The 26,996-nt window shown below is 26.2% G+C and overlaps 1 protein-coding gene and 1 long non-coding RNA gene across 3 annotated transcripts; one reads left to right on the top strand and one right to left on the bottom strand.

The window, feature by feature from the left end:
- Window positions 1-772: 772 nt before the first annotated feature.
- On the bottom strand, window positions 773-1,941 carry LOC145849125 (uncharacterized). Its single transcript, XR_014372322.1, has 3 exons — window positions 1,810-1,941; window positions 1,239-1,371; window positions 773-921 (listed from the first exon to the last, which is right to left on the bottom strand). It is a non-coding gene; the product is annotated as an uncharacterized LOC145849125 (long non-coding RNA).
- A 6,572-nt stretch (window positions 1,942-8,513) lies between these two features.
- On the top strand, window positions 8,514-25,632 carry LOC145830252 (A disintegrin and metalloproteinase with thrombospondin motifs 18-like). 2 transcript variants are annotated; one of them, XM_082938198.1, is made up of 24 exons: window positions 8,514-8,673; window positions 8,866-8,971; window positions 10,294-10,625; window positions 12,967-13,159; window positions 14,236-14,525; window positions 15,631-15,714; window positions 15,833-15,992; window positions 16,425-16,530; window positions 16,618-16,755; window positions 16,881-17,043; window positions 18,300-18,395; window positions 18,641-18,850; window positions 18,968-19,082; window positions 19,294-19,424; window positions 19,934-20,057; window positions 20,462-20,576; window positions 20,820-20,961; window positions 21,085-21,253; window positions 22,065-22,215; window positions 22,457-22,664; window positions 23,603-23,776; window positions 24,202-24,525; window positions 24,788-24,932; window positions 25,273-25,632. In XM_082938198.1, the coding sequence occupies exons 1-24, from the start codon at window positions 8,593-8,595 to the stop codon at window positions 25,401-25,403; spliced, it is 3,888 nt and encodes a 1,295-aa protein (XP_082794324.1). In that variant the 5' UTR covers window positions 8,514-8,592; the 3' UTR covers window positions 25,404-25,632. The 2 variants fall into 2 exon arrangements, with proteins under 2 accessions (XP_082794324.1, XP_082794332.1); XM_082938206.1 differs by lacking the exon at window positions 16,618-16,755.
- Window positions 25,633-26,996: the final 1,364 nt, after the last annotated feature.

Raw genomic sequence — 26,996 nt, 5'->3', positions numbered from 1 at the left:
CTTTCTAATCCTACATAAATGATTGATTGTATTTAAAAGATAGTTTAAAGTGTATGTTGGCTTAAAAAAGCTATTTTTCCTTTTAATCTTGGTGTGAAATGTTTAACATAAAACATGACACAAAAATTGATCTCGACAAATGTTAATATTAGTCATTGTTAAATGTTTTTAGCTGTATAATACTAAAAGTATAACTTTAATTCACCGTTTAGTAAATGTAAAGCTTTTATCAAACAATGATTGTCGTTATCAATATTTGGTTTTATAATGTAACTATTTTAACTTTTACAAAAAATAAAAATAAAAGTTACACTATACTCAACTTTTTTATTAAAATTTTAATAACATTCTTGAAAAACTGTAGGAAAGTTAGTAATGTAAGATATATATTAATGTGTGGGTAAAAATGCGGATTTTAACCTTTTGATCTTAATTTTCGAACTAGTTAGCGACAATATGATCAAATAAAATATAAAAAATATCAAAGTTTTGTTAATTTTAAAATAAATAATTTGAGTTTTTTTTAGCTACAAATACTGCGCTAAACTAGCTGCATACTTTCCAAACGTTTCTCAATCTTTTAAACCTTTTTTGATCAGTTATAAAACGTTACAGTTTTACTTTTGTTGTTACACATTACCTAATAAAGTTTATTATCATGTTGGTGTACTTACAAAAATACCACGCTGCTTCCAAAACTAATTTTGTGTACGTGTTTGTAACTTTATACATCTAACTAACTATTGAAAAATAATACATAAAAAACTGTAACTTATCACAATACTGTTTATTCAACAAGTTTTTACAAAAAGAAACTTTTTAAACACTTAGGGCTGATCACAACGGATGCTTCTGTCCTCGATGGGCTTGCAGAATTGTTTCTTTCCAGTAAACTTGTTGTAACAGCAGCACAAGTTGACACTGCAAAATAATATTCAAAGTAAATAAAACATGTGAACTTATTTTGTTTTAATTCGCGAATTGCTGTTTTAAATTTAAATGATGATATATGTAGTAAATAAAACCGTCAAGCACTAAACTTTTGCATGAGTCATCTCATGCAACAGTATGCTCAAACTAAAAATGCTTTAGTAACAAAAAAATAATTCTAGCTTAAGTAACAAAAGAAACATTCACTTATCTACATAAAAAACCAATACATATACATTTATACCTACTAAACGTTTTATAATAAAATAAACTAATTATGCATTTATGTATTTTTATTTGGGGCTTACCCGCAGTGCAACTGCGCATACCAACCACTGTTGTCGCAAACTGGGATGTCTTCCAAATCTTCAGGCTCCGGAAGATTCTTGAACTCTTCCTCGTGCTTGGCTTTTGCAAGCTCTGCCGCTACCTTGCATGGTCCTGTATAAAAAATTAATAAGTTTTTTTTAGTTACCACATAAATGTAATTTTTGACTAGTGGTTAACGATAAAATAAATAAACTTGGTGTTTGTCCTTACTTTAAAAATAAATATTTTTTTAGTTAACACATAAAAGTGTTTTTTTACGTTATATTGTAAAATAAAAATTATAGTTATAGTTTGTATAAATTGCTTAAAAGTCTTAAAATTTTCAAACTGTGCTTTTTTGGTAAACATTTGCGCATCTTTTATTTAAACATATATTGTGTTTTTGATTTTTATGAAATATTTTAATTAAAAAAAGCTCCACTTCTCAAAACTTATTAGTACGACCACAAAAATATTACAATTAAATTAAAAAAACTCGTTCAAAAACAGTTTGTAATATTTGAAATACTAAACAGCTATAACAGTAAACTATTAATTAAAACAACAAACCTTTTGAGAGTCCACAATAAGCCAGCTGAACGCAGAGAACCACCAACAATGAAACTGAAACCACTTTCATACTTAAAACGTTACTGCTACTGGTTATCCAATTAAACGATATTAAACAGCAGTCAGCTGTAATATACAGTGTTGAGTACTGATGATTTCACAAGGAAATGCGCAAAAATGTGATTTAATCAACCTGCGTACTTCACATCACGAACGCATGATTATCAGCTTATATAAAGTACTAAAATAACTTTATTGTAATATTTTAAGAGTTTTTAACTTTAAAAAAATCTTGTTGATTTCTTGTAACAAACAAAAACTAAACATTGTCTAAAAAAACAGAATAAATCTTATTTTTTTATAAATTATAGGATCTTCATTTTCTTTGTTTTTAATTTTAAGTTAACTTTTCAAGGTGCCTAATTTTTACTCGAAAAAAATTTAAAATAATTATTAGTAGTTAAATATTTTATTAGTATTTTTTACAATTGTGTTTAAAATCTAATTGAATAAAATCTAATTATAGTAGTTTTATAAAAATATTTTATTTTTACAGCTAATATACTTACTCTGAAAAACAATTTATTATTCTAATTATAGTTTTTTAATGAAGAAAAAAAAAATACTTAGTTTTTAAAACAATACTAAACTTAAAACTTTAAACCTTTACTTATTAAATGATATCTATAGTATTAAAATAACTTAAAAAAACAATAGTAGTGCCAAGCAATATTTTGCGACTCATATAACTTTAATCTAAGTTTTGAACAAAAATCTATACTTTACATTTTTAAACTATAAATGTCTTTAATTCAAAACTTATCATAATAAGTTACTTACACTTATTGAGTCCTAACTTCTTAAGACAAACAATTTTTATACAAAATTAACTGTGTACAACGCTAGTTATAGTTTTAATAAAACTAAAAAACACTTTGCTTACTTTTTATACATAAAAAAATAAAAAATAAACAGCATTATTAAAAATATCTATCATATAAGTACTTATAAACTAGGTATTTAAAGTTATATTTTAAGTTGACGACGTTTTTTTAGAACACTTGTTCTAACCTTAGTTCTCTTAAGTAACAGTCAAACTCAAGTTTTGTATAAACGTGCAATTGATCAACTGATATAAAGTTAACAGCAACACTTTTAAATTCAAAGATAAAACTTAAAAAGTAAGCATATGTGAAGTTAGCCTAAAGTTTGTGAAAACAATAAGGTTTGTTAAGTCTATTAAAAGTTTTATTTACCCAATTTGTTACAAAATGCTCTTTTAAATAAAAAAACTGCATAAACATAAATATGTCGTTTTAATAGGAAGCATATTTGCTTAAGCATATCAACAAAAAACGTTAAACAACAGAATAGTTTTGAACTTGTTAGCTTTGATTTGCATAATGTTTAAACCTCTTACTTAAATTCAAGTTTGATCAATTATGTATCAAAATGTGTTTTTGTTGAATCTTTATGGAAACCAGAATTGATTTATCTTTTTTTAATTTGAAAAAATTTTTTAAAAGAAAAATATGCTTTATTAACTTTCAATTTTAGTGCTAATTTTCAGTGCTATTAGTAATCTAAAATATGTTAAAATGTAAAGTGATGTTCGTTTTTAAACTAAACTTCAAAATTTGTTTACAAAATCTCTAAACTTCAAAAAATAGGATCTTAATAAAACCAAATAAATAATTGTTAATACATAAAATAATCATAAATATAAATTTATATTAAAGTAATAACGTTCGCTTTTATTCGTAGAAATTTAAAATCCTTTGATTAAACGAAAATCCTTTTTATATATTGAGTTTTCGCTTTTCATACCAAAAACAGTAAATATACAAAACACTATGTCATTTTATTTTTTTTATTTTTGTGCTTGTAAACTTTGAGTTGTTTGTTTGCTCAGCAGTACAGCTAGCACTAAGAACAATTTTTTAGTCAAAATTTTAACATGAACTACACGCATCAAGTTTCAGTTTTAGTTTAAAAAACCTTTATTGATTGTATTTACTTTTCTGAGAATTATATAGACTCATTAAAACTAAATCTTAATAACTCAGAGTTTAAGCTAAGTTTATTCAATATCTTTTGATGTTTCCTATCTACACCAATTATTTCTAAAATTGAAATGTAATAAAATTTAATACTATAAAAATAAGTTGCGTTGAATATAGATAACTATTTCAATTTATTAATTTATAGAAAACTATCTTGGAAATAATTTCTATATCATTTACAAAATAATAAACGTTATAACAGACTACTATCATCAGTTTAAATACAAAACGTACGAAGTAATAGATGTTTTTAAAAGATGTTTTAAATTTAAATGCACTAACTTCTTTACACTAGTATAAATACAACGAATGTAAACTACTTCCATATAATAGATAAATTTCAATTACCTTCTAAACAGTTTATATTTTTTTAACTTACATACTTTTTAAAACAAAAACATGTTGAGAACATACCTAAGCTGAATAAAAAATCCTCAATAACTAAACACATCTAAATTTATATTTGTGTTAATCGTTATTATTTAAAAGTGTTATGTCTTTTTTCGCTTTGAATTTGCTTGTCGTAGTTTTTTTTTGTAGTAACTTAAACTCAATTGTTTTATTTATTATTTAAAAATAAACAAGCTCAAATTTGATTTAATGAGCTGTTCTAGTAGATTTATATTCTAGTTTAAATATATTCCCGTTTAGTAACATTTTAAATTTTTTGCTTTTCTTTGATGATATGACTAATAGTTTTATAATTTTTAACTTTTAACTAACTAAGTGATAAATATTTTTAATCAAAATCAACAAAATGTTTTAATTAGATCTAATTGATGAATAATTAACTTTAATAGAAGTCAAGTCCCAATTAATGCGTTAAACAGTTAATATTAAATAAAGTTTTAATCAACGCTATACGGTACTTTCCACAAAAGCTATAACAAATACTTTTTGCTACAAGGCAAACCCCATAATACACAAAACAAACTAGGGGAAAACTATCATGTTCTATGCATAAAAACTTGCAAATTATGCAAAATTAATCATTTTTTCACTCACACCTTTGTTAGCCGCAGAAGATAAACTTGCTCGAAATCAGTAATGGTTTTTAGTATACACTTTATTATGTAACTCCTATCTTTTGTAAAGATTGGGAATTTTATTGTGTCCTTGAAACATGCAACTGATAGAAGCCAATCCGTGATTTCGGCTCATTTCTCGGCTTGAGTCTTGTTTTATAACTGTATTACTTGTTATGTTTTCTAACAAAAAAAACTGAGTTAAAACAACAAGGCATTGTTAACGTTATTTTAATTTTATTTATAGAACTTGTTTATGTTTAAAACAATGACGTTTAATTTAGTTTAAGTATGTTAGTACACTATACACGCAGTGTTAAGAAAAATATTTTCATATTGTTTTCGGCTTTATGATTAGAACTACTTTCTGAATTTTTTTATATAAACTTGTACAATAATAAATTTTCTGTAAGGTGTTATGACTGAAGTTATAAAAAACAAAAAATGTTATCTAAAGTTTATATATTAATTGGTGTTAAATATTTATTTAATTTAGTGATTAGATCTTTCTTGGTTTAATTATCTTTAGTGCTATTTAAAAGCATTTTTCACTGAGTTTGTTAGTGATATGCTATTAAATTTTTTTTACAGTTTTTTACGCTAAAAAACTAATAATTATATTTTTAACGTTCTCTTAAAGCTATGTTAATTATTCTTTTTAAGGTTTCTTATTAAGGTATTTTGCCCACAAATACATGTCTATATAATGTAAAGATAACATTGTTTAACTGCTGAGTACAAATAACATTTAATTAATTCAAAACAAAGATGCTTTCTTTGTTTAGAGCAATTTTTTTACTAAAAACATTTTAAATCTACCCCAAGATTCCACTTGTCTGAAAAAAAATTCAAAATACATCCTTTTGTAACAAAGTTGTATGAGAGCTTGTTAATTTTTTTAACCGCTGCACACTGCTAAAGAGTTAAATTTTTGCCATATGTTTTAGCTGTTTACTAGCCTAGATTGGACAAGAAATGCTAAACTGTTTTGCTTTTAACTTGAAATAAATAAAACTTCGTAATATATAAAAAAAAATTATAAAATAGTTGAACTAAAGGTAATCTAAAGAGCCTAAATTATATATTAAGATCTTTATACTTGGCTGGACATGTTTTGTTATAAATTTTTTGTAAAATTTTAAAAGGTATACAATAAATAGCTGTAATATTTAATTCTTAGTAAATACGAAAAAAGCTTTTTTTTTGCATAAAAAAATTATGAGTTAGCTTCTGTAAGCGTTAATAGTTTAAGTCATACCTAACCTAACTAGATTTAACATAGAGAAGTTTAGAAAAACAAGTTATTATTTTTTTGAAATCAAAATTAAGATAAATGTGATAAAAATGTATTTTTAAAATTTATGCTCAACATGTTGAAATATTGAGTAAAAGCGATTTAAAAGCGATTATTTACTTTAGAATTTAAACAAAGTTAAACTAAGTTAGAATTTTTTTAATAAACTTATGTCGCTTGTGTATAAAATTGTCAACGATTAGTCCAACTAAACGTTTAATTTTTTTTTCAGGTTACTTTGTTTTTTTTTGTGAATAAAAAATATAGTTTTATTAATTTTACACGTTAATTAAATTTTAAACTAACTTTAAAATACAGTTAAGTTAAGGTTTAAATTATTGCATACTTTTTATTAGGTACTATTTAGTTAACTTTTATGTTTTTGTAAAGTTATGAACATAACTTTTGAAGTACTGTAAAATATAGTTTAGTAAACTTAATAATAAAACCAAACAAAACTAAGTTTAACCTTTTAGTGTTTGTTAAGCTCAATATGTATATAAACTTATTGTTTGCTATAAAGACGTAATTTTGAAAATGTTACAGCATACTTTTCTTAAAATATTTTACAACATCTTGTAAAGTTTACATAGTTTTATTTTTGTGTAATCGGAACTTACATTAATATTTCTAAAACTTAATACTCTACTTATATAAAAGTAACATAACACGCACAAACTAAAAAAAAAAGTTTGAGATGAATGCCAAAAGATGTAAAACCTTGTTTTCTAATTTTCAGTTAGAATAATTTTGAGAGTTTTTACCTGTATTAATTACAAACTTCCTTTGCGGTATGCTTTGGTTTTAGATTAATTTAATAATTGCAATGCGGTTTGACGCTTCTAATTTATCAATATAAAATCTAAGAATTAACAATAAAAGTTTGAGTGGTAAAATGATTTACAAGAAATATTGGTGTAAGATAATTATGATTAGTCGCTACTTAATTGTTTGTAGGTACCACAGTTTTATAAAGTTGTTTTTATGTAAAATAAAATCAATTTTTAATTTGTTGTTAAATGTAAATGATGTTTTTTACTTTATAAACTTTTCCAAATTGTACCACGTAAGAAAAGTTTTAATTAAGTTAAAACTTTTATTTCTAAATTTGCATCTAGAAAGACTTTACATATCGTTTAAAAAATTCTAAGATTTCTTAAAAGCTATTTAAACTGAGTAAATTTAAACACAAAAACAATGAAAGTTGATAACTTCTTTTTAACTATTTATATATATTTTAATAGCATGATATTTGTTTTTAAGTTTTTTAAAGTGAACTATAGTTAAAAAAGAAATTAAAAACAGTGTTTTGTTTAATAAATGAAAATATGTTTTCTTCCTCGATGTTTAAATTTAGCTCATTACACTTTGAAAAAAAGTCTTTTTAATTTATTGTTCTACATTGAAGAGTTTTTTAAAGGTGTTGACAGTTACTAATTGACAGGTAATACAGTAAGCTATAGAAGTTCTATTATGCATCATTTTCTATTGTAATGATTATATTTAGTTTGTAAATAAAAACTTTAATCATACTTTAAAAAACATTGTATTGATTATGAGCAATATAAGTTCACTAATCTAGTTTAAATCTAGTTTAAAAGAAGTTAAACTTGCTTCATTTAGTTGAATAAACAAAAGCTTTTTTATGATGAAAATTTCAGTTTGAACTGAAAAGTTTTTTTATACCACTGGACTTTTAATAGTAATTATGTCATGGTTTATATTTTTAATTATAATTAAGCTGATGTAATGTTATTTTTTGATCTATGGTTGATTTGCGTCACATAGTATGTTTTTTTAATGAGAAAAAAGAACAACTTTCTAGTTTTAACATGAAAGAAGTCATTGATATTTTTAATACTCTAACGGAACAGTAAGTGATCAGACTATAAAAAATGTCCGAAATAACATAGATTATTAGTAACATTCAGTTTAAAACTAAGAAATTGTATTTTCAAGTATAAACTTAAGTATTGAACTATTAAAACTTTTAATTGAAATTTAAGTTTTTCATTTGCTGGATATACTATAAAACAGCAATATGTTTATAAATAATTGAGAATTTTTCATTTGATAGATATAAATGATAGATATAAAAATAGCTCGAAATATATTTAAAATTACGAAGCTCGCAAGAAGTTAACAACTTTTTCTTACATCTTCAAAATCACGCAAAAAAAAAGGAAAAAGTCCGAAAGTTAAGTTCAGGCACGAGAGAGTACATGTACGAGAGATCTGAAAAGAGAAAAAGTTGTTGATGCTGGATCTAGATATTTGTCGAGCAAGTTAACAATTACAAGTAGAACGTGTTTGCACGTTGGAAATACAGAAAAAAAATCACGCAGCTTTAAACTTTTACTAGCTACTTTTCGAACTTTTTAATATTTATCACAACCCTGATATGTTAACTTTTACAAAAAAGTCTTTCAAGTTTCTTCAACTTTTCTCATATTTTATTTTGATGTGTAACTATTCTCTACAGGTCAGTGAAAGTTTGAAAGTTTTTATTGTTAATTTTTAACAAATTTGTTTGATCAAAAAGCTTTTTGTACTATATTAAAGGTTAAATAAAGCATGTTGACCAAGCTTTATTATTATACCTGGTATATAACTGTAATAAGTTGTCTTGACAGCTTGTAGAACTTTATTTTTAGTAACAGTACTATTTTAACAGAAAAAAATTAATGGTGCTGATTTGGATTCATGGCCAGAACATTACGAAGAACACCATCAAAATTTACACAAAAAACTCAAGCAAACCACGCATAGACATTTAGAAGGTTTTTTATTTTTGTTTACTATTGTAAAAGATAAGTAGTTGGATATAGTGATTAAATATTATGATTGCATTAATGAGCATTGTTTTTAAGTGGTGTTTTAAAGCTAAGCTTTTTCAACGAAATCTTTGAGATAACTTTTGTAGGAAATATTTATGTTTAAGTAAAATCTATTGGTAGTATGTTGAAATATTTTAACAAAATATTTTTTTTTATCTTAAGCGATTTTATTATTTTGCTGTAAACCTTGTTTTGTTTAAATTTCATTTGACTTCTACTCCTGAAATATTTAGGTTATTCATTATATCTTCTGTAATGAAAACTTAATGTAAGAACTAGTTAATTTTTGTATAAAAAAATAGTCTAGATTAAAACAACAAATGGAATAATTATATATTTAGAAGCTAGCAAAATAAAATATTTTTAACGTTGAAGTTTATTTTTTCTTCACGAACTCTGTACCGCCGTCAACGACCGAAAACTAACAGTTACGTCACAAAAGAGGAAAAAGTTCATTCAGTTTAACCGGTGCAGAAATTATGTTTGGCAACAAATTTGCTTTTAGATCGGCAATCGCTTTCACGTGATTTTAAACTTCGGCAGATTTTCTCATCTGATTATATTTTGATATGGGTTTGAATTTCCGGTTTTGAACAGGTTTTAATTTTTCGCCGGAGGTTTTTAATTCTGCCGATTTAACTATGACATAATTGTAACAAGTTTTCTGCTTAATTAAATAAACTCTGCTTGTTATCACAATATTAGCTTACAAAAACTTTTCTGCCATTTCATTTTCAATAAATGACATGTTTAACACTCAAAATTCACAAATAGTTTTTTAACTTTGCTTACTGGTATTTCTTAAAGTTTAAACCTGTGAATCTAACTTAATAAAAATTTCTTTCCAAAAAATTGCAAGTACAATTAAAGTATTTTTTTAAATTTTATAAATTTTACTACTTCTTTGTTATAGCTCTATACCTTTATTATTAAGTTATAAACTTTCTATGTAAGACAATATAAGCAATTTTTATAATGATTTCGAATCAGGGCTTTGCAAAGTGGTTGTAGATTTGGTTATTAAAGGGTAATAAAATGTTAGGGTTAAAAAACTTAATGGGTGTTTAACTAGTAAATGTGTGATGTATGATAAAAAAAGAATAGGGGCTTATTTTTCAAACATTGCAAAGTAGGTGATTGTAAAACCAAATTTAAAAATCATTTTATATTAAAATAATCTTTAGTTGTTTTGTGTATATAGTTTTTTAATATTTCTAGATAAAACCACAACAGAAAACTTAAAGAAAAATAAAAAACATTCCTAGGTTTTGAAATTGTGACACCGTTTAAAACGGACAGAAGTTTCAACCATCAAAAAATTGACCAAAAAGCAACAAAAAGACATCGCAGAAGCTTGAATGAAGAAAAAAGCAGAAAAACTTACAAAGTGGTCCACTATCGAGTCCGTGGTCTCGGCCAGTCTTTCCTGTTTGACCTTAGGCCCAACTCACAACTGCTGTCCCCCAATTTCTACGTGAAGAGAATGGACAAGAACGGAAGTCGGATTATCGAGGGAAACGGGTGGGACTGTCACTACCACGGACGCTTGGTGTCGCATGGTAACCGACCAGTTGCCATGACAACCTGCAACGGACTGGTTAGTAACAGCAACGTTTTGTACATTTGTTTCAGTGATAACTTTTAAAGCGTTTGATGTTTAAACAACTGCTATGTATATTTATTACAGACTATTTTTAGAATTTTTACACACCTCAAAGTAGTTAGATTCAAAATATGTATTGACCAGTGAGTTTTTTTAGATGTTTAAGTGTTTTTTTAATCATTACAAATTTAACTTATTTTGCATAGTATTAATAGTAGGTCAAATTTGTTTTAATTAAAAAAGTTTTTTTAAAGGTTTTTAAATAAGTTTTTATACAACGATTGAAAATCTTGCGATGCAAAATAGTAAACAAATAAGTTGTAATCAAGCTAAATTTCTCAAATTTTTGTAATTGCCACAGTCTATTAAATAACTGTTAACTATTTGACAATCATGAGGTTTTAATTAACAAGTTACCTTTGATTTAAAGAAGTGTTATGATGTAAGAATGTAAAAGTTTAAATTCGTTGCCTAATTATAAAGAATTTCTTTGAAGTAGTCAGTTGTGTGAAAAACAAATTCTAGAAACTATCATAAGTAGAACAAATTTATTTATTATATTTTCAAAAGTTGTTCTTAGAAAAAAAAATATATTTTAAAGTTTCATTTACAAGTAAAATTATTTTAGTTTATAAAGTTTATATTAAAATTTAGGAGCTCTATATCTATTAAACAATAATTAGTTTTTTTTTGTGCTATGTAGATGACTATCTGTCTGCAATTAAATAAATAATAGTTTCATTGCGGTTATTGATTGTCATTAGATAAAAAAGAAATAAGTAAAAATACTAACTTTAAATACATCAATCAACTGACATCTAAAATAACCAAAACACAAAATAATTTATAAAATTACAAACAGCAAAATTTAGACCAACGCTACGAAGTTAACAATATAACAAAAGTATTTACCTATAAAGTTGTAACAAAAGAACAAGTAGAAATATTTTCATTGAAATTTTGTTTGATGTCGCCGACGTTCAAAAGCAGCCAGACTTGCTGTTTGTCTTTTCTTTGGTACAACTAAATAGGAAACTAATAAGTTTATCTTCACCTTTGTTGAAATTCCTAATGGTTACTCACGTGGTCAATTTCATCATTAACACATGTTCTCGTTTACTAATTACTATTACGTGCTAATATTGTTGTAGTAAAAAATCCTAACGTAATTTTGAACTTTCAATTTTGTTTTTGTTCGAAATTTATGTTTGTTTTTATTACCTTTTATTTTTAACATAATCTTCTTATTTAATATCTTGATGCACAGTCAGTCTTCTATGGTTACGTTTGTGTTCTATATTCACAAAAAAATGTAAATAAATAATCTGTTATAGTACCTGTGAACAAAATCATGATTGACGGATTAGTTCGAAATTTTGACAGAAAATCTGTCAAGTTTCAATTTCACTACCTAATTATAAAAAACACTGCAAGTTTTTTGGTACACTTTCATAAGTTGAAAGCTGAAATACTTTAAATTTAATTTTTGAAACAGAACAATTTTGTTGTTTAAAGACAATTTTGTCTTCTATCTAGAGTACACTAAAATACTTTGAGTACATAAACATTCAAAACGTACTTAAAATATAGCTTTTGACGAAAATAGCTTTTAAAGACTTTATCGTACGTAAAAGCTTAAACATCTTAAAAAAAAGAAAATAAAACCATGATAGTTCTTTAACAGATATCAAAAGTGAATAAGACGAAAATAATTAAATTTTACGTAAAACTTTTAGCATCAACGTGAATAAAACAAACTTTACATTTTTAAATTTAGATCAAAACGTGAACAATTCAAGTCTTTACGGTTTTCGAACCTACATATTTTTAGAGATAGATACATTTATGGACAATTTTTTTGAAACATTGTTTTCAATTTAGCTGGTCTAGATTTTGTGAAACGTAAATTAATACTTTTGAATTTAGAATGTTTTAAAAATAGTTAACTAATTTAGAATGCTGCCATAATTTTAGTTTATAGTAAACTTGTTTACAACTCTTTAGCATGTTAATCTTTTTGCCATTCAACGACTATTATGACGTAACAATGCTGCAATTATGTTGGCAGATGAGTACTTGTATGATGATCACTCGACACAAACTTTGTAGTAAACAATAAACTCGACACAACAACCTGTCTTTGAACAGACATTACACTTTTTTTTGTACTATATATAAGCTTTTGTTTTTATTTTTCTTGATGACGTTTTTATTATTTATTGAACCGTTTTTGATTAGTCAATGTTGTTTGTACATGTTAACTTGCTTATAACACTTCTATAGCTATTTTCAATAACTTTTTTTAATTTTAATTTAAAAAGCTATATTTATTCAGACGGGCTTTATGCGAACAAACGATGATGACATCATAATAGAACCGGTAGACGATAGCCATATAAGTGAGGATGAACGTCATAAGTTCGAATCGGATCCTCACGTTATCTACAAGAAACGTCACAATCACGTGCATCAACGTCAAGGAGGCAAAAAAGAAGAAAAAATACAGTACTGTGGCAAGGGAAGAAGACGTAAGTTTATGACGTCATAACTAAAACGTTTTCGTGTAAAAGTCGGCGTGTGTTTAGTTTTGTGGTAAACAGACAACCTTTTAACTATTTGCTCTAAATTATCCTTTCAAAATACAAGTTTTAATTTAAATTGTTCTGCAATAAAGTCACCGTTTTGAATTTTATGGTTAAACGTTTTGTTTGATTTTAGTTAGAGTTATAAAATATAAATTTATAATTAGCTTTCTCCTTCTACTTACAATATGCTTTAAAATCTTTCCGAAAAAAATCAATGACGTGATTATGAAGCTACATAGAAAGCTTTAAAATGCCACTATTTGGCCTATTCGACATGTTTATCACTTAACAACTTTAAAAGTTGGACACTAAAAGTATTTTACAATAAAACTTACAATTTGAAACAAGTACTCCATTACGAGAAAGTTTTTTAAATTCCATTGTTTAAGATGTCTCTAATGTACTTCTGTCTAGTAAAGCATAAAGTCTTTTGTGTTTTTGTTGGTGTTGTGAATAATTGTTTATACAAACTCATGTGAGTAGGAGTTTTTGCAACATAAACAACAAAAACCAAGGGTTCTCAAGTGTCGTTAAAACGACCTAACAAGCATTTTTCTATTGTTAATTGTGAACTTGGCATTAGTAGTTTATATAAGCAAATGAAGAGAAAATAACGTTTTTATTCTAAACAATGATAAGTCGATTTTACTGAGCTAAGTTGCTTGTGATATCAAATCAAATTAAAAGTTTTCTTGTAAAGTTTCATCACTAAAACTTTTTATGAAATAAAGTTATTTTTTCTACTTATATTTTCATAATTTGATAGAAAACTTCTATTTTGTTTGTTTAAAAGCTAGTATGTTTGTTTAAAAACTAAAATTTTAACCAGAAGACATCTACATAAGTAAAAAGAGCTTATTTTAGTTTATAATAAATAATAAGCTTAATTATTTACTTTATTTTACTACACTAGCTTTCTAGATAAACCAGCAGTTATTTTGCTTATTTCAACTGTTTGTGAAAAATAAACAAGTTAATTCAAACTGTACCAATAAATAACACGTTTCATTTAACAACAGACCCAGTAGATATCAGTGAAAATATAGAGAACAAGACACTGACTATCCTGTCAAACGGTGAAATTCGTACTTCTTTACAGGAAGATCAAAATGAAAACGAAGAGAGAATTGAAGCAGAAAGAAGATTTCGCAGGTCAATTTCGAGAGAAAGGTCGAGTTATTATGAGAGATACGAGAGAAGAGTTAAAAAGAGAATTGAAACTTTGGTGGTCGCTGATAAAAAGTTTATTGAAAAACATAAAAATGATGAAAGGAGTACTACAATCTACATACTAACTATTATGAACATGGTTAGAATATTAACAAATATTTATATGCAATTACATATAAGTTGTTAGCTTATATTTTATCGTTATTATACTTTATCGTATAAACTTTAAAAAAAAATATTTGTGAAATAGTTAAAACTTTAAAAATTATTTGGTGTTTAATTTTAAAAAACATGTTTCTCTTTAAAGTCTCTTAATATATTTTTGCGAAATTTACCCTAATTTTTTTTGTAGTAGCAAATTTTTGCCCCATTTTTAGTTATTGTCTAACCGCAAACTACGTACTTAGCTGTATACTACAATACTTTAATTTACTTTAATACGTTAATAATAAATTAGATTAAAAGAAGCTCTAAAAAGGATTGACAAGTTTGGTTTTTATATTTATTAGAATTACTAGCAATAGTAATACGTAAAATTAAGGTAACTAATGCGTTTATCTACTGAATTGTAGCGCAAGAATTTTAAAATGCAGATAGAGAGATAAGAAATTCTACTAATTTTAATTGTATTAAACTGAAAACAGATATTTTGAAAACTTAAAAAGCAATTAATTTTACGGGTATCCTTGGTAAACACATTACGACTTTACCTTTTCATAAAGCTACTAGAAACTAGTTAAAACTGGATAATAATTAGTGTCTTTGTTGTAATTAAAGTTTTTCATTGGTATAGTTAGCACATCGATAGGTGTTTTTAAAATTTTTATAACCCATCATAAAGCGGATATAATTCGTTAAAAATTCTTTAATGTTTTAACCTAGTTAAAAATTTGGACTTGTAATTAGGTTTGTAGGTTTCGATGTTTATGGTGCTAAAAGAATTTAAATTACACAATACTGTTAATAAAACATCTGGAACATTATTTACCGGTAAACATTCAATCATAGAATTACTAAATTCCTTGCAAGACAATTAATGTTTTTCGAATTTAAATATAATAGAAAATAAACGTTTAAAAAGTTTTTTTTACGTTATGGTTTAATTTAAAAGTGTATTACTGTGTTAAAAATTCAAATAATAAACTTAAAAGTATTTCTTTACACTTTTTTAGCTTGACTTGTTTTAAATCATTTGGCTTTTATTGATTTTTTTTAATTGAATAAAATGTCATAAAATATTTTAGGTTTCAAGTTTATATTCTGATCCTTCATTAGAAAACGATGTTAACGTCATTATTATTGGAATTGTTTTACTGGAAGATGATTCAGTTAGTATTTGTAATAGGTGTTTAAAATACATGCAAAGTTTTCTAGATTTATGGTAATACATCACTATATTAAAATAATTTTTATGCTAGTATTTGTAAAATATTAATATTTCTTAAGGAGTTGGAATTAAGCCACAGGGCTGATACTTCATTGCTTAATTTTTGTGAATGGCAACATAAACAACAAGATAAAATTGGCAGTAGAAAAGCTGATCATTCAATTTTACTCACAGGAATTGATATTTGTGTTAACAAGAACAAACCATGTTCAACATTAGGTTATTAATATTCTAAATAATTATTAAATCACAGTGTGTAAAGTTTTTTAATTATTATTTATTATTTCTAATGAGTGTTTTCTGGGTTTACACAAGTGGCATGACATAAAAAGTCATATGGGGTGTGGAACAAAATAAATAGCTTTGTATACCGTTATCACTCGTTTGAATTTCATTTTCAAAAAACATTTCATTTTTGATGTATTAACATAACTGCATAGTTTCAGATTAAATTTAATAATATTAGAGGTAGTTTAAATTGCTGTGTTCCCGCTAGGACGTGTTATTTAGGATATTTTAGTTTTTGCAGATTCGTAACTTTTTTGAGCTAGCTTCGTCTCTGGTTGTACCCCATACGACAGATACAAAACTTCATTTACTAACTAATAATTCAGTCATAATTATTTCATTATTTACTGTTTTCATTATCAGGTCTGGCACAAATAGGAGGTATGTGTCGTAGAAAAGAAAGTTGTACAATTAACGAGGACATTGGTCTTGGACTTGCTTTTACTGTCGCTCATGAAACTGGACATAGGTATGTGTTGTATACTGTTGTAAATACCAGAAAGTAGTAATTCTAATAACCTAAAAAATTACAAGTTAATATTTTAATTTCATGCAGTCTTGGAATGAGACATGATGGTGAAAGTAATACGTGTAATTTGAGCGAAGGAAATATCATGTCACCTACATTAAATTCTCTAAATGGGGTATTTACTTGGTCCCAATGCAGTAAAGAGTCATTAAAATATTTCCTCAAGTAAATAATTCCAATTGTTCATAAGACAAAAGTTTGAAAATTGCTATCAAACATTAAATAACATTACTTACTTATAGGTAAAAATTTCTTCTAAATTAGTTTTATAAATATAATATTTTTTTCAGGAGTTCAGACAGTTATTGTATGAATGACAGTCCATCTGAAATAACTTCTGATTTCGATTATCCGTCACAGCAACCGGGACAAACTTATTCGGCTGAAGAACAGTGTAGATGGCAGTTTGGTAACAAAACACAACTTTGCAACCATAAATACAAACATGGACTTGTTAGTTTAAGTAAAAATATTTTTAAAAACAAGTCAACTTAAACTATGATAAAAAACGTGTGAGCTTAGTCGTTAATTTTGAGCATTGCTTGATTTCATTATGATTTTGATCTATGCTTCCGCTATTTCTAACGTAATAAGTCAATTAAAATACTTCAAAACGTATTACTTGCCTTTAAATTACTAAGCCTTTAAAAGGTGTTACAAAACAGACAAGCGAACGTAAAATTAATTTAACTTGTCAACATTTTTACATGCTTCTTTGAGAAGCTATACACGAATGTACATTAGTTTACAGAAAGAAGCAATCAAAGAGTATAAACACTTTGTACTTATAAATTAATATTTGTAGAAGCAAGCTTAATACATACATTCTCAAAATTTTTATTGTTTCAGTGAGCTGCGAAGGTAGCTTTTTAAAAAATTTTTTTAAATCAATACAAAAATATTAAAGTTGAATTTTTTTTCAAGTTTTTGCACACGCTAGCCTAATAAAACACAAATTGACTTGTTTTGCAACTCTTTTAAATATCAAATTTTGTTGTTTTTATGCTACCATAGGTAATTAGCTGGTTTTGAAAACATTTTAAAACAGTAATTAAAGCCGTCGTAGATCGTAAAAATAGTAAACTAATTGCAGCTGATTAATTTTCAATCGCTAATTGCTTTTAATGTAAAAATAGTTAAACTATTGTACTGCAGCTAAACATGTTAAAAAAAATACAACCTGGTTTAAACCAGAGCTTAACATTTACTGACCTATAAAAACTGATTAAAACAACTATCAAGCCAGTTTTATCAGCGGTTTCATATTAAAACAAACTTAATTACAAGCAATGCATGTTCCTAATTGATAAAAGAGAGAAAAGTTATCTACTTATAACATGCCAACTAATGAAAAACAAACAATAAAGCCGGCAAGTCTTTGTAGATGTAAAATATTTGCACAGCTTTTTAAACTAAGTTGATATTTGATACTTTAGTTTACTTTTCGTTCGATCTGATTTATTTTATTTATTTTTACTAAGAGTTAGTTAATCAGCATTACAAAGCTAACTTACAACTTCATCTGCTGTTTATTAAGCACATAGTCTAAACTGTTCTTAATATAATTGATTTACAACCTAAAACAAAAAGTTATACTTAAAAAGAACATTATTTACAATGTTCTTATTTTCTGTAAACCATACTATATATTTTACCATATGTATATACATTTTACCTAATTAAACTTATAGAATAATATTTCTACTTAGGAAGGAATATGTAAGACTTTATGGTGTGGAAGGGGAGAAATTTGTGAAACAAAATATATGCCAGCTGCAGAAGGTACTAAATGTGGACACAATCTTGTTAGTAGTTGATGTATATATAGATATATATATATAACAAAACTTAACTGCATGCTATCTTTGAATAAACATAAAACATTTACAGAAACCATCCAAATTTTAACATAAATTGATTTTTTCTTATTATTTAATTATTTTTTTAATTCAAGTAAAATAACTAGGAAAGTAAAAATTATAATAATTTATTCAGTAACTTATAATAAAAAAATAAAATTCTGTTTATCAATAAAACCTTTTTGTAACAGTGGTGCAGACGAGGCGAATGTGTCACATTAGGGGAAGTCCCAAATAGAATAAACGGAGGGTGGAGCAAATTTGATAATTGGTCATCTTGCTCGAGGACTTGTGGCCGCGGTGTCCGATGGAGAGTTCGGCGGTGTGACAGCCCCAAACCTCGATTTGGGGGAATTCCCTGTAATGGCGAAGACAAACAGTACGAAATTTGCAGCCCAGAGGTTTTTTTCTAACTGCTGAGTTCTTATCTACAACTTTGTAATATTATTTCTTTTTAGTTTGTAGGATATTGCCATGAGTTATTTTAGTTGTTAGTTTAATAATCTTTTAAAATTTAGAATTGTAAGCCTTCAACAAAAACATTCAGAGAGCAACAGTGCTCAAAATTTGATTCAAAACCTTACAGAAGATCTTATTACAAATGGGTACCTTTCACTAAATTCACTACTTTTGGTCAGTTAAAATAAGTTTATAGTATTTATATAATACAAAACAATTTAAACATGTTTATGACAATCTTAACTTCCAAATTTTGTGAAATACAGATTATTACTTTTGAATTAAATCAGCTGTAGAAATTATTATACTTAAGCCTAACTAAGTAGCTCAATAGCTTTTCAAATACCTGAAACTAAACAGATTTTATTCAAATTTTATTGTTTAGGTCGAGGACAATGTGAATTGTTATGTAAAGCTGAAGGATTCGGATTTTTCGATATGTTGGCAGATCAAGTTATAGATGGAACACCTTGTACTGAAGATAAAAATATGTTATGTATTCAGGGTAAATGCACGGTCAGTTTAATTGGTTTTCTAGAAGTTATCTATTTCAATTTATTTAAGTAGTTAAAAGTATTAAGATAAAATGAAAGTAAATATATTTTTAACCCTATTTTTTACCTTTCTGTTAATGTTTTTAAAATTTAAAAGTAGTTTATTAAAGTAATTTTTGTTAGTTTTTTATATCTTTAAATAACTAACAGAATGTTATTCTTAAAATAGTCAAATCATTAAAAAGGTTACATATCTAATAATAGTAACTACAAAATTTTGGTACGTTTAAGTATTAAAGTTTTACACCAAGTTTGTTTTAAAATAAAAAAGATTAGTTCCGAAATTGTATGCCTAATTGAAAATTAATTGTGTGGTTATCACCACTGTTTGTACTTTTAACTGGATTAGGGTAGATTTGTTTAGTATGAACTCACTCGTGAAGTTAAAATACAAAATATATATGCTTTATGTTTTTTGTTTCATTTTCTGTTTTATTCTTATTGATTGATAGTATGCTTTTTTTGTAACAGAGAGTAGGATGTGACAATAAAATAAATTCAAACGCGACAATAGACGTATGTGGTGTTTGTAATGGTGACAATTCTACATGTCAAATAATAAGTGGTGTCTACGATAGGAAAGTCGTTAATAGCGGTTTGTTTGAATATTTTTTTGAGAATTTTTAAAGTAGTTTTTTGACAAAATTTCTTTTGAAATTGTTACGATCAAATTTTAAGTTTACCATAAAAATATATCCCTAAACCAAAAATATAGTTATGAATTTCAAACACTTAAGTATATTTTAATATTTGCATTAGACAAACTATTCAATTACCATATAAAAATTAAACAACAGATCTGCTCTTTTATATCGCGTTTTCCTATTTAAGAGCACAATAACAATAGTTTAATGTCAGCAAACAAGTTATATATCAAAATAAAATTAGACCTAAGTTTAATTACCAAGGTTATGTAACATCAGCCGGCTCTCGAAAACCTTTGGAACTTGTAGTACATTTGTTTCCTAATTATTTTCTCACATTTAACAATGAATGCAGGGTACTACAGAGTGGTTCACATTCCAGCTGGGGCAAGGAAAATTGAAATAAAAGAAAACAAATGCTGCACTCACAGCTATATTGCAGTGAAAAATGCAAACACAAGAAATACAAAGTGAGTTTTTATTGAACTTCTACGTTAATGTTTTACAGCTAAATTTATTTTTTCATGAAGCTTTAATTTTAGCTGCAACAAAGTTTTGGTATATAGTTTAAAATAACTGAAAATAAAATTTTAAGTGTACACAACATTTTATTACATATTGTAAATACCAAGGTAATAAAAAATAAAAACGCTCAAACGAATTTTTAACTTTCGTTTATTTGATAAACCATTTTGATTTTTATACTTTTCCAGATATTTCCTCAATGGAAACTGGGCAGTTAATATGCAAGGAGATCGGAAATTTGCCGGAAGTGAATGGTTATACAACCGAACACCATATAAAACCGAATCTCTTTCAACCGAAGGCCCGATATATCAAGACTTGATAATCGAGGTTTAAATTTTTGCTTGGTTTTTTACAGAGTTCTGCTAAATTTGTACTGTCAAGAACTATAAAGTATAGCTAAAGTTTAAGTTCAAAATAATTATGTTTTTTAATTTATCAAACTGTTTTAAGGTTTTAGTAGTAACTGATAATCCGGGTATAACTTGGACTTACACAACACAAAAACGAAATTACCCTGAACCAAGAATATTGGTTGTTTATGAACATGAGCTGGTCGCTCCAATAGAAAAATATGTTTGGAGTAAAAAGTATTCAGAATGCACTAAATCTTGTGCTGGAGGTTTGAAATAGTTCATAATAGTGCCTTTAAATCTAAAATAGTAAATATAAAACCAAAAGGACATTTTTACAAGCCGTTGATTATTTTATAAATAATGATTATAGTATGATTTTATATTAATTTTTGGCCTCTGTGTATTTAAGATGAGAGCTAAATTGCTTTGTTTAATAAAGTTATTTGTTGATAAATCAATTAAGCGAGAGTAAAAAACACAACTTTTTTAACTTAAAGGTTTTCAGACCATACAGTTTGATTTAATTTCCTGATAATGTTTTGAGTATATTAGATAAAAACTAGACATTAGTTTTACATTACATCTTAAGAGACCTTTAGTAGGTATTAAATAGATTAAGAGGTATAAAAGTAGCTATTTTTGTTGAAAAACATTAAAAGAATGTAACAAACAAGTGCAACATATTGGTTATTGATATAAGCATTATATTCTATGTAGTGCACCGGTTGTTTTTCTAGAATAGATTATTACGTCACAAAGTTAAGCGCTTATCGTTTACTCAACTTTAACGTTACAAAGTATATATTGCTATTCCATTTGCTTTTTATCGATTCTATCTTTCGGTAGAAATACTTCACTTTTTAAGTTTCTTGTTGACTATTTGACTTCTAAACTTAAAGTTTTTTCAAAATTGTGGAACAATAACAATACTAGTTTCAAAAGTATATATTTTCAAACTAGTATATATTCTGTTAGTTTTATTTTGATGAAAATTGAATAAAAAACTGCTGATTTTATGGCTAAATCTATCACAAACTTTTTATAACAATTGATGTACAATAATAATGTTAATTTCAGGATCACAAACTCTTCAAGTAAGTTGTTTGAGGAGACAAATATTAAAAGGAGTTACACAAAAAGAACAAACAGTATCTGACTATTACTGCAAATCATCAGACAAACCAATTGTTATTACAAGGCGTTGTAATATTAAAAAATGTCCGGCAAGGTTTGATAATTGTTTTTAAGTTTAAATATGTTTTTATGAGTAGAACTTTTATTGTTTAGTTTCCTAATGGTTTTATTTTATATAGTTGCAAAAATAGTTTTAAAATACAGTTTTAAATATTAAATGTTTTAAATATATAAATAAAAAAGTAAAAAATGTATAAACTGTTAATTTTTTTGTTAAAAATAAGTAATAACTTGTCCATTAAATAAACATAACACATTTATTTAAACTTATCCAGATGGGTGTCGGATGACTGGGGTGAATGCAGCAGAAGTTGCGGGGGCGGCATAAAATCGAGGCAGATCAAGTGCATGTCATTGACTGCATCTGGGGATCTTTTGTTTCCCAATTACGAATGCGTGACGTCATCAAAACCAGCAACAACGCAGCAATGCAACTCTGACGTAATTTGTCCTCCCCAATGGCACACCGGCCTATGGTCCAAAGTTTGTAAATTTTATAAACTTATTGAAAATAAATTAATTTTCGTATAAATTAAATGTGTTGATGTACTCAAACTTATATTAATGTAACAAGCCTTACCTGAATTTAATTAACTTCAACCCAAAAAGGTAGCCCGTAGTTAAAAGTTTTGAATTTTGAATTACGTTAAAATAATAAGTTTTTATTAAATAAACATTTAAAAAACATCTAGTTTAGTAGATATAATATTTAAAAACCCCGTCAAGTTAGATAAGGTCTATGCTATATAATTAATTTTATAACTAGTCACGTTTTGAAAAATCACCTGTTAATTTTGTTAAACCATACGTAAAAAAAACAAGTTATTTTTCGCCATTGTACTTTTACAGTGTATTTGTTTTTAAAGTTTACAAGTGAACAAGTTTTAAGATGTCAGTCAAAATTCATTGTTTTTAAGAGGAAGTGGTTTTCATCTTCTTGGATGTTATTATTTACTTTTTTGAAACTTTTAAAAACATATCAATCTGTGGTCTCGGGTAAAAATGATAGGATTAATTCTGTTTTAGTGCCCTTTATAATTTAAATCCTGAAAAGTTGTTTTTTTATAACAATTCATTAAATAACTAACTAATAAGAGAATAATAACTTCACTCTATTTACAATATTCGATTGTCAAGTCTAATAAAAAATAAATTTGAATAATTGACATTTTTTATCCAGTAACTAACTAAAACTTTAAAAATTAATCTTTATCAATCAGTATTGGTAAAACCTTTTTTTATATTACATTTTAAATTTAAAACAAACAAAAGAAGAAAAAACAGCTGTTTAGTCGTTTTAAAAAAATAAATACCTAACTAACTGATATTTTTGTTATTTTAACAGTTACTTTCATAACAAACTGTTATAAAACTCTTACTTCTTAAAAAGAATAAATAGAGTTTAACAAAAAAATCTACAGTGTTCTCGACGTTGCGGGCAAGGATACCAACATCGAACTGTTTTCTGTCAATCAGAACTTCAGACACTGAGAAGCATCAAATGTACAAACACTAAACCAATCAGCAGACAGAGTTGTCTAATTAGAAAATGCAGAATCAAAAAGTTCACTTGGCAGTGGACATCATGGGGACAAGTTAGTAATGCTGCTTTTTCAGACTAAAATCTTTGATGTTAAAGTTATTTCTTATACATAAAAAACTTAATCCTTAATTAACTTTCGGTTGTTACGAAAAATTTTGTTTAGTTTACATTTCGATAAAAGTTTCTATCAAAGTAAAAGAGAACAATAAGTTTTACTAGCTTGTAAAAAGACTGTTTACTTACATAAACATTACGTAACCCCAAGCTCTTTTAACAAATCCTTTAGTTTCGTGTTTACATATGTTAACCGCAAAAGTCAAACATCGCTACTAATGTTTTTGGCTCGCAGTTAAATTTTACTGCAAAGATAGTAAAAAAGGCCAAAAAATGTTGTTGAATGACAGTTTTTCCTTTTGTATTTAAAATCGTTCAGTTACACTGTCAACTAATTTTTTACAATGTTTAAATTTTTTCCAGTGTTCGAAATCATGCGGTGAGGGCATTAAAAGAAGGCAATTGAAATGCACTTACAAGTCGAGAAGCGGCAAAATCTATCACGTCCGCTCCAAACGATGTAAGCGAATTAAGAAGCCCAACGACTGGAAAGCCGATAGGACAGCCATTTGTTTGGTAAGAAGTTGCCAGACAACCGTTGCCATGACAACCACCCCAACACCTACAACAACCACCACTGTCAGGACGACGAGTGAAAGATTGAGACGGATTGAGGTGAATGAGAGAGATTCAGCTCTAAAAACAGGTCTCACTGAAGCAAGCTGGATCACTGGCAATTGGCAACAGGTTTGATTAATAAAGTATTATTTGTTTATATTTAGCAGAATAACTACTACTAAAAATTTTTTAATCTTTTTAAAATTTATTTGCAATGTAGTTTACTACTTGTTAAACACTTAAAATTTGCTAGATTTATTTTTAACTATGCTTTCGAATTTGAAAGAAATAGAAACTCCTCGATATAAAAATAATGACATTTAGAAAATGCAATGATTTAATTGTTATAAATTATTCTTGTTCAATGCAATAAAGTTATTATTTATTTCAGTGTTCAGTAACTTGTGGTGGCGGATACCAAATGCGAATTGTAAGATGTCTGTTATTCGGTCGACCCTCGGTTAAATGCCGACCCGGGCAAAAACCGGATATTCGGAAAACTTGCAACACCAACAAATGTCCTTCCGATAACAAAAGTGAGAAATTTTAAATATTTTGTTATGAATTGAGTATTAGGCTTATTATAACTAGAATTAAGCTTAACGAGTTCGTTTAATCAAGTCCCAAAAGTTTTGACGTTACTCCTTTAACGATTTTGACGTAATGGTTAAGACGCAACAATTGAAGTTTTTCTTTCTTTTTTATATCTTCAAATTTTTCAGCGATTGTAGAAAAAATATATAAAATTGATATTCAGTTGATACTATTCAATTAAGTCTAAAATTCTGAAATAATATTAACTAAATCGTAAGAATATCTAGTTTTAGTCTTTAGAAGTAAATTTACTGTTGTCTCAACTTGATAATTTTATTTCAGATAAATGTGTGGACAATTTCAAATGGTGTTACCTTGTACCAAAAAACAACCAGTGTTCACACAGTTATTTCGGTAAAAACTGCTGCGAAACTTGTCAAAAAGCTCAAATTAAATCAATCAGCTACCGATAGTAGTAACCATTAAGCGATGCATAAAATAAAAAATGTTTTAAAGTGATTTTTAAAATAAGTAGAGAAGTTGTTTGAAGAAAGCCAAATTAAAGTCATTAGCATTGTTTTACATTATTGTAAATTCTTGAGTTTATATAAATATATATATATATATATAAAACGAGTGAAAAAAACAATATAAAGTCGATTACAATTTCAACAGTTTTTTAATTAAAAAAAATAGCTTAATCACTGCCCATTTATTAGTTTTACGACGTTTTTTTATCACTTCTAAATACTTTCGTTTTAGAAAGCTATAAAATACAAGAACAAAATAACTAAATATAAGTAAAGGTAAATTATTTTGTTTTAGTTTAAGCCTTCAAGTATGAAAACAATTTTATAAACTTTTATATTTTTTATATACAAACTTATCACCAATATATATCAGTATGACTAGTTATGTGAAACTAATTGAATATTTTTCAGATATACCTAAAATTCATATATTTTGTTACCTTAAATTTACAACACTTTATTTAATAAATTTAATCTAATTGAGGTAAAATAGTTTAATTTATTGTTTTAATCTCAAATAAAACTTTTTTTATTATTTTAACTCATCATAACTTTCACACATTCCAAACTTTTATTGTTAAGTCCAATATTTTTAAAGGACATATTTTCTTTGCTTTCGTATTTATTGCTTACAGTGCTTTCTTTCGATACCTTTATATAGAAGTTTATCTTTTAAACCTCATGTTAAATACAGTATTAAGCCTAGAAAGAAATATTATCTAAGTTTTATCAAGTGCAAAACTTCTTATTCGAAAATAATTGATATAACAATGTGTTTCATTTGGTTGTTTCTTTGTAGCATTTGAATAAATATTATAATCATCATCTTTTTGTTTGCAACAGTATTATACTAATTTAACAATGAAACCTCAAATTAAACATAATTATCCTACAGTATTTTTTTAATTACAAAACAATAAATACAAACTTATCAGTTTTACAAGAACGTGTTTTCTTATATTTTGTTTTGTTATTTCGATTAGTTTTTTTGTCGTACTGTTTCTTATCAAATAAACTTATAACACCTTATAATAATTTTAAATGTATTGTTTATGTTGTCAGAAGGAAATTTATTTTATTTAAATACCAGTTGCAACATAAGTATTTTTTCATTAAGAAAACTTGTGACGTAGTTATACTAAGTTATAAGAATTTGCTTTTCAAACTTATATTAACGACGAAAGTTTAGCTAAAACATTGTCAATAAGGTTATCTTTCAATTTCCAGATATTTGCGTTTTGGTTTTTCTTTTTGATGAGAACTGATTCATAACTACAAAGCATGAAGATACAAAAAATGCAATCTTTTATTTAATACTGTTTATAAATTAATGATTAAATGACTAAAAACAAGCTAGAATAAAAGTTTTGAAAAGTCAGTTTGTTGACCAATAACTTAATTGTTTTGTTTATTGTTCTTTAAACAAGTAAAAATGAAAAATTTTTCAAGCATTTTTTAAATTTTATACTGGTTTATCAAACATAAACTTTCAAAGCTCGGTTTTAGTGATTCATTGAAAAGAAATTGTTTTAAATA

This window comes from Thalia democratica, chromosome 1, assembly GCF_965202585.1.
Source record: "Thalia democratica chromosome 1, ktThaDemo2.hap1.1, whole genome shotgun sequence".
In the NCBI taxonomy this organism is placed as follows: Eukaryota; Metazoa; Chordata; class Thaliacea; order Salpida; family Salpidae; genus Thalia; species Thalia democratica.
Note: the sequence above shows the minus strand (reverse complement) of the source record. Positions and strands in the feature narration are given on the sequence as shown.

Excerpts from the sequence above, each read along its gene's own strand:
- LOC145830252 (XM_082938198.1), top strand. The coding sequence starts at position 8,593 with ATGTTAACTTTTACAAAAAAGTCTTTCAAGTTTCTTCAACTTTTCTCA. Across the intron at positions 19,425-19,933 it reads GTATTCAGGGTAAATGCACG|AGAGTAGGATGTGACAATAA; the intron begins GTCAGTTTAATT and ends TTTTTGTAACAG. Across the intron at positions 21,254-22,064 it reads CACTAAATCTTGTGCTGGAG|GATCACAAACTCTTCAAGTA; the intron begins GTTTGAAATAGT and ends TGTTAATTTCAG.